This window comes from Coffea eugenioides, chromosome 6 (assembly GCF_003713205.1).
Source record: "Coffea eugenioides isolate CCC68of chromosome 6, Ceug_1.0, whole genome shotgun sequence".
In the NCBI taxonomy this organism is placed as follows: domain Eukaryota; kingdom Viridiplantae; phylum Streptophyta; class Magnoliopsida; order Gentianales; family Rubiaceae; genus Coffea; species Coffea eugenioides.
In genome coordinates, this window is record NC_040040.1 from 6,651,013 (window position 1) to 6,659,493 (window position 8,481).

Here is an 8,481-nt window from a genome sequence, read left to right on the forward strand (position 1 = left end):
AAAGTAAAATCCCAAATTGACCACACAAAAAAAAAAAGAGAAACACTCTAACAAGATAAGAAACCTGTTTTGCTAGTTTATTTTGTTTAGTACTACTTAATTGAGTGGCTTCCCACTTTCACGCTCTCATTAGTCATTGTATAATATATATTCCTCTGCACATCACGCGATAATTCCTCTCTTTACCATTTCAAAAATGTCTTTGTTTAGACCTAATTAACAATGCATGAAGTTTACAGTTCGCGTGAGTGTATCATGATACAAGAAAAATTATGTTGATCCGGTGATTGAGAAAGTAAATCTTTTTTCCCCTTTTTGGATAACTAGCTATAGTATAGGTAATTCATTCTTTTTTGTTTTGCTCCTTAGTGTGGAGTGTTTCCTTTTCTTTTACCCCAAAACTAATCTAAACATCCGTGCTACACACAATAGATCATATTTTTGAAAGAAATTATAATCGAGGGAGGAATTTAAAAAGAGTAAGAAATGTATGTAATTGTTCATATAATTTAGGGCACATGAAAATATAGTTAAAAAGATGAGATTTTATAGCAATAGTTTAATATATGATAAAAACATCCGCATTATTTATAAACTGCCACATTGATGGAAGTTGGATCTTGAAAAAAAAATAGAAATCTATATCATAAATTAAGCGACATAAGGGTTCAATTAAATGTAATTGAATATTTAATTTGATAAGTAAATGAAATACTTACAAATATTTTGTCATCGATTTGATAATCTTTTATAAAGGTGGGAACATTTTTCACACTAATCAACTCTAAGTACGAATGTTAGTATTGGGGGTTTAATTAATTTTGTTGAATTTTGCAGAGTTCGTACTATAAATGAGAATGCACGATTTTTGCATGAATTAATAGGTTGGTCGAACAATGTACCTCCATTTTTCTAACAATTAAGAGTATACGGAATTCAAAGTTATCATTTGTTTTAGAAAGTTTGTAAATAATATTGTATAAATATATATATGTATAAATAATCTATACCTTCCCTTTTAAATCTCTAAAATAAAAAGCATCACAATGAAATATGAATCGTACCTGTCTGTCTTGAAGAGTGAGGCATAGGTTACCACTAGAATCTCTAACTTGTATGTTAATATTGTATATGTTAAGAAGAAATTGTGATATACAGCAAAAAAATATAATTAAAATGAGATATACATCATTTTTGAAAAAATGTAACTGTACCATTACAATGGATACACACCATTTTTGAAAAATGAGATTGACATGGTTGTCCACAGTTTTTGCATAACTCATGGAATAAATTGTCTATGTTAATGCTTTGAATGAAAACAAGTATCCAAAAAACATATTTAACCTAAAACCATTCAAAAAACATATAGATTACAATTATTAATTCAAAATAAAATATAGATAATTGTTCATTAATTAATTAATTGAGAGAATTTTTACCATAAGTGTAACTGCAAATGTTTCCTCCTTTGCAACTAAGTTGAGGGCTAAGATCGATACCAGAAGGAAGTTGAAAGAGATTGAAACCAAAAGGAAATTGAAAGAGATAGTAAATTGCGATTTTTTGTGAAATTATGTTGTTATCTCTTATTATTGGTGGGTTGGAGGAGTTTTAATCAGAGTGGATTTATTAATTAGAGGAGTATTAATTGGAGTGAGAAGGTATGTGAAGAGAGGAGTGTTAGTTGGAATAGAATTCTTATTTGATGGAAATATAGTCGTGTGTTTCAAACGTGAATATGATGTATTTTACGAAATAAATTAAATGTAAAAGGCTATAAAAACAGAATTGAGAGTGGTAAAGTGTACGAAGGCTTGTTGCTAAAACACTTCTCAAATTTATATAGATATAGATTTCCAATGGACCAATTGTGTAGAATTTTCTTTCTTTAAAAAAAAAAAAAAAATTTGGCAAGTAAATATTCTCGCATCCTACAATGCGCGTGTTTTGAAGAATTCAAACGGAAAAACCTGCCTCTCTCCGACCCTTCATTCACACACGTACATACATGTATGCACGTCCCTCTCCTCAATCAAAATCTTGCACTCCCAAAACAAAAGGCAAAGAGAAATCTCAAAACCTTAAACAAATCCCACGTTCGACGTAGCATACATACATAGGTTATGCATTTGGAGGGAAGAGAGGGAGGAGTGACCTGGTAAACCAGAGGGGTTATTACTTGTTCAATTCATAGGCAAAGACTCCTTCTTTTCTCATTAAGGTCGCTTTCCTTCTTCCTTCTAGCATTGTCCCTGATTGTGTTTTCGTGGTTTGACATTTGTTTTCGCCAAGAATTGTTCAAAGATCACTGGTCGGATTTCTTCTTCAAAGGTTGGAGTCTCATTGAAAGGGTCTTTATTTTTTTTGGAAGTTGCCTAACTTGCCTCCTTTTCCCCAGATTATTGATTGCCAGAGTTCGATTTTTCTTTGTTTCTTTCCCAATTGAATATCTGTGGTTGTGCTAGAATTCGTTGGTAGGCAACTGTTAGTTGTACGAGCGTTTGGACTCGTTTATAATTTCTGATCAGCGGGTTTGCCTCTGATCGTGCAAACCCCTGTTTATTTAGCAATTTTGTCCTTCACTTTGTGTTGTTGTTGCTTCAAAGGGCTGAAGCATGTATAGATGGGGTTGCATGAATTTATGATGGTCGAGTTAAAACATCGTTTTCAAAATTAAGGAGAGTTTGTACTCGAGACAAGAAAAAGAAACTACCAGCAAATCCAAGAATGGGAAACAATTGTGTGAATGCAAGAGTTTCAAAGCTCGGGATCTTTCAGAATATTTCGCATTCTTTATGGGGGCCTAAATTACCTGATAATATTGCACATGAAAACAGTACAGTCGTTAGCAGCGAAAAGCCCTCCGTGGCTAAAGAGTCTAAGGAATCAGAAGGTAGCCTATCTGTACAGCATACACCTCCTGAATTGGTCGTTATAGTTAAGGATGGGAATGCAATTTCAAAGCCTGTGAATCCTCAGGAAGTGATCATGCTGATTAAGGAAGAGGAAAAACCAGCCAGGACGATGAAATGGGAAGATGTAGTCAAGGAGAAAAGGGAAGATACAAACTTAAGGGCAGATGAAAAGCCCAAGCCAACAGCAACTGTAATATCAAAATCCACGGAAGATGTAGTCAAGGAGAAAAGGGAAGTTACAAACTTAAGGGCAGATGAAAAGCCCAAGCCAACAGCAACTGTAATATCAAAATCCACGGAAGATGCAAGACCTGCACAAGTCTCAAGACCTGAGCAACCTGCACAAGTCACGAGACCCCAGCAGGCAGCCCAGACAGAAACAGTGTCCCCCAAACCGAGTGAGGCTGCAAAACAAAATAAGGCACACAATGTCAAGAGGATGGCAAGTGCAGGCCTCCAGGTGGACCGTATTTTAAGAACTAAAACTGCTCATCTTAAGGAGCACTACAATTTGGGGCAGAAACTTGGAAACGGCCAGTTTGGAACTACTTTTCTTTGTGTGGAGAGAGCTACCGGGAAACAGTATGCTTGCAAATCCATTGCAAAAAGGAAATTGCTGACTCTGGATGATGTTGATGATGTCAGGAGAGAGATTGAGATCATGCATCACTTATCTGGGAACCCGAATATTATTTCCATCAAAGGTGCTTATGAGGACAATGTAGCTGTTCATGTTGTCATGGAATTATGCACAGGCGGTGAGCTTTTTGATAGAATTGTCAAGCGGGGCCATTACAGTGAGAGAAAGGCTGCTGATCTTACTAGGACCATAGTTGGTGTGATCCAGACTTGTCATTCTTTAGGAGTCATGCATCGTGATCTTAAGCCAGAGAATTTCCTCTTTGTCAACAATGAAGAGGACTCACCAATTATGACAATAGATTTTGGATTGTCTACGTTCTTCAAACCAGGTACGTTGCTATTGCATACTACTTTTAGATTCTTTCATTTTGTTTCAGCACTGGTTGGTTAATCGAGTTCTTTTAGCCTTGGTGAACTTTTTATCAGTAGTCTGTGCACAGCAATAAGAAGTTGCATTGTTTTCTCGACTATAAGGAAAGTGCAAATACACGTTTTCATCAAAACAGGGAGCAATACATTTAGTTGATCAAAGAAGCTTTGAGATTCTTGACAATCACAATTCAGCTCAAGGCTGTTTTGGCTCATAGGGACTAGCTAAGAATTTTGTGAATTCAGTTCAGGCCCTATAAGCATTTGTTGGGATGTAAGCAACTGTAAAGGCAATATATCATGTGTATTTTCTCTTTGTCAATCAAAGCTTTAATTTGAAGATATTTTGGTGGTTTAAGTGTCCGTGTTAGCATCCTTTAAATAGACAAAGTTTAGCATTCTGCACAAGTTGAATTTGCAATAGGTTCCCGCCAACAATAGATGAAAGACAATGTTGTCGTCTTGTTACTAATATCTGCTTAATTAAAGACACAGTTAATGGTTCATAATTGAAAGCTTTATTCTTGTTGGGAAGACAATTTCCTTTATCAAAATAGTTTCCTCTTTACACTAGATAGAGAAGGCCATAAGTTTCATTCTTTTCAAAAGTGGTAGATTGGTGTTCAAAAAGGAAATTCACCAGTTATTGTCTTGGTCTACAAGAGATCAAGTATTTTGGTAGGTCAAAAGGTAGCTGTTCAATTCAGAATAATAAATCAGCAAGATATGAAAGATAAGCCAAAGTTCATAGAACAGGATTGAAGACAATCAAGCGCTTTTTTTTTAACTATTACTATTGTTGTTATTATTTTTATTTTATGTAGCGAGTGCATTGGCAGGATAAGTTATGTACACCAAAGCAATTATGTTGCTTGATAACAAATCAGTTTGTACTCCACAGTGGACAGAGGTTATTTGTTGTTTAACTATTGAAGGATTTTCTCCTAACAATTGTTCTGATAACTAGTGAATTTTGGAATCTACTTCTCTCCAGCAAGTCAAATAAAATGTTCAATCTGTTGAACTACAGGGGTGACGTTCACTGATGTTGTTGGAAGCCCATATTATGTTGCCCCTGAAGTTCTTTGTAAGAGATATGGTCCAGAGGCTGATATATGGAGTGCAGGAGTGATAATTTACATTCTTCTTAGTGGTGTGCCTCCATTTTGGGGCGGTAAGAGGGACTGTTTTTTCCTGAACTTTTGATATATCGTCTTATATAGATTTTTAACTTAGTTATCCTTCTTGTTTTTTTCTTTGTATTTTGCAGAAAGTGAACAAGAAATCTTTAAGGAGGTTTTGCATGGTGATCTTGACTTCTCATCAGATCCTTGGCCTAAAATCTCTGAGAGTGCAAAAGATTTAGTTAGGAAGATGCTTGTCAGAGATCCCAAAAAGAGGCTAACTGCCCATGAAGTTCTTTGTGAGTTCCTATCAACAGATCCTCTGTTCTTCGTTTCTTATTTTTGAATTTGTATTGTTCCTCAATGCTAAGAACGTTAAGACAGAACCCAGGCAAATAGCCTCGCCTATATTAAAGGAAATATGCTTAAGTAAGGCTTTTTGTCACAACTAATAAAGAGGATCAAAGATTGTGACTGCATATTTTGTTACATTAAGATATTCATATGCCGGATATAGACATGAATATCATCTTGGATTAGTTTATCGACATCATTCCTTACTCAAATTATTACCTCTATTTTCAAAGATGAAAATGGATCTGCAACTGTTTAGCATCAGTTCTAGCCATGGTTACATTATGTTTCTTTAGGTTTATGAGAATGTTCCATGTTTAATATAAAATTATCCAAGTTCTCCATCAGCATGCTCCAATTAACAGCGCAGTCTACGATGTCCAATCAATATTCTTGAGTACCTTGATTATACTGGTTTCATATTCTTGAAAAGCATGGTGAAGAAGTTTTTTGCAGTTGGGTTCTTATATCACAATTGTCTTATGCATTGACTGACATTATGAACATGAAGAACTCTAAAATTTGATTTGCTTGCAGGTCACCCTTGGGTGCGAGTTGATGGGGTTGCTCCAGATAAGCCTCTTGACTCTGCAGTCTTGAGCCGCTTGACACAGTTTTCAGCAATGAATAAGTTCAAGAAAATGGCTCTCAGGGTAATTTATGAGTTCATTTTTTTCCTTTTGTTTTGTTCTGTTCTGAGAAGAGAATGCTTTGATTAGTATGTGTATTACTGTGGTTTTGGTAATTCTTGTAACATTTAACTGTAGATCCACCTGATGGATGCAAGCATTTTATGAATAGAGAGAGCTGTGAAATTCATGCTTATCTATGTATATGTATCTATCAAGAAAATGCATCTTCTAAGTTGCTTCCTTTTTTCATGTAGGTTATCGCTGAGAGTCTCTCTGAAGAAGAAATTGCAGGTTTAAAAGAAATGTTTAAGATGATAGACACGGACAACAGTGGGCAAATTACTTTTGAAGAACTGAAGGCGGGACTAAAAAGATTTGGAGCTGATCTTAATGAGTCAGAGATCTATGATTTAATGCGGGCTGTAAGTATCTGTACGGAAACATGAGATTTTATCTTTCAACTCTTTTTTCTTTTGGGGTACATATGATCGTGTACCAAAGATTGTTGTAGTACACGTATATATCTCTGAGTTGGTCTAGTTGAGTTGGTCTAGTTGTTAGCTCTAGTAAACGCAAAACTTTTAACATGTTTTTCTTTAGATAATCTTTGAAGTAGAAATTATGTGGTAGCAGAAATTCTGGGTCAGACAGGACATGTATATATATATATATATATTATATATGTGTGTGATTTCCTTATCTAAGCAGTTAAATTCTGAAAATGCAGGCTGACGTTGACAACAATGGTACCATTGACTATGGGGAGTTCATTGCTGCAACATTGCATCTCAACAAAATTGAGAAAGAAGATCATCTGTGTGCTGCTTTTCAATATTTTGATAAGGATGGCAGCGGTTACATTACAATGGATGAGCTTCAGAAGGCATGCGAGGAGTTTGGCATAAATGAAGGGCACCTCGAAGAAATGATCAAAGAAGCCGATCAGAATAATGTAAGTTGCTTCACATCACCTGTTTAGTCCCAAGATTCTGAACTATTGGCTGCATCTCTTCTCATGCATTTAATCGCGCTACGTACAAGGATGAAAGAAATTCACCTAATGAAACCAATCAAGTTGAAACTGCCATGTAGTTGGCTTCACTGAACAAGGGAATTGTTCACTGCATTGGTCGTCTTGTTTATGATTGTGTTTAAAAGTTTAATGTCCACTTTTATAAACATGGACATATTTTTCGCCTCTCAGGATGGCCAGATCGATTACAATGAGTTCGTGGCCATGATGCACAAAGGGGGGATTACTGATCTTGGTAAGCAGCATCTGGGAAGTAGTTTAAACCTTGGATTTAGGGAGACAATGCAGGCCTGCTAACAATGCGATGGCCTGCAATAATCCAATGCATCTCTACCGATTTTGTAAATGATTGAATAAGTTGAGTAGGTTTGAGCATTGGCTAATTAGAATATTTGTTTAGCTCTTTTTAGTTTTAGAAACTGCAAATTGTTCAATGGATAGTAGTAAAAGTTTTCCAGTTGAGGAGGCTCTTTTTGTCCTTTTCTGCGTTTGCAACTTTGCTCATCCGGGAGAAAAATGATACTGCTTGAAGCATATTAGTAGTAGTAGTAGTGGTACAAAAATTATGGGCTGAGACTGGGAGAAACTAGCCCTAGTGGGCTCAATTAATCCACAATGTTCCGTTTGGTCCTGGACCTATATTTTACTGTCACCATTTTTCGGGTTAAACAAGATGCAGATTGCTGCAATTAACGTTTCTACTCCTAGCGAATCATATGTTTTTTTTTTTTTCCTCAAATTTCCTCTTGATTGTCATTTCTTTTTTAAGTTTTCTCACACGTTATTCGACGAGAGTGTATCACTTTTCACAATCCCCCTAGAAAGGAAGGCACTTAATATTAAGGGTTAATTGTGATATGCACCCCTCAACTATCATTGATTTGTGATTTGCCTCTCTAGTACCTTATGCTATCAATTTTTCGTAGATTGTTCAAAAATGTTGCAAGGGCAACCAATTTGGCTTCCAAATTTCTAATGAAATAATTTAGTACCCCCGAGTTTGCATATGTTCACTGAAATTCTCCTATAAATTTAGAAATTTTTATTCAAATACTATAATTTCCAAATTTCTGGTATCGTCCCTGTTTCTTAAATCTCACTCATTTCCTACTAAAAACGAATTTATAAAAAAAAACTACTACGTTTTTTATTGGTTTATGCAATGTGCTGTAAGTTGATAATACAAGGTACTTAAATGCTACGGCTAATACTTTAGAGTCTGAACTACTAATGAATGATAAGATTGAGGGCACAATTTGCAATTAACCCTAAAGTTAATCTCAAGTAGAGAATGATTTGGTTCTTATCGCTATGATTACGATGTGCTTTTCATACTTAGTTAGCAACAAAGGCTGGCCAGTGGCTACTCAGCTTTAGAGTTTATCCTGTTTGAGGATAATTGCAAAATA

At 35.4% G+C, this 8,481-nt stretch overlaps 1 protein-coding gene across 1 annotated transcript; it reads left to right on the top strand.

The window, feature by feature from the left end:
- Positions 1–3,090: 3,090 nt before the first annotated feature.
- On the top strand, positions 3,091–7,531 carry LOC113775279 (calcium-dependent protein kinase 1-like). Its single transcript, XM_027320091.1, has 7 exons — positions 3,091–3,889; positions 4,960–5,103; positions 5,200–5,352; positions 5,945–6,060; positions 6,294–6,461; positions 6,767–6,991; positions 7,244–7,531. The coding sequence occupies exons 1-7, from the start codon at positions 3,358–3,360 to the stop codon at positions 7,367–7,369; spliced, it is 1,464 nt and encodes a 487-aa protein (XP_027175892.1). The 5' UTR covers positions 3,091–3,357; the 3' UTR covers positions 7,370–7,531.
- Positions 7,532–8,481: the final 950 nt, after the last annotated feature.

What these genes read in the sequence shown, in the direction of transcription:
- LOC113775279 (XM_027320091.1), top strand. Translation starts at nt 3,358, where the DNA reads ATGGCAAGTGCAGGCCTCCAGGTGGACCGTATTTTAAGAACTAAAACT. An exon ending in TGTGCCTCCATTTTGGGGCG is followed by an intron (nt 5,104 to 5,199) that starts GTAAGAGGGACT and finishes TGTATTTTGCAG; the next exon opens with AAAGTGAACAAGAAATCTTT. An exon ending in TCTATGATTTAATGCGGGCT is followed by an intron (nt 6,462 to 6,766) that starts GTAAGTATCTGT and finishes CTGAAAATGCAG; the next exon opens with GCTGACGTTGACAACAATGG.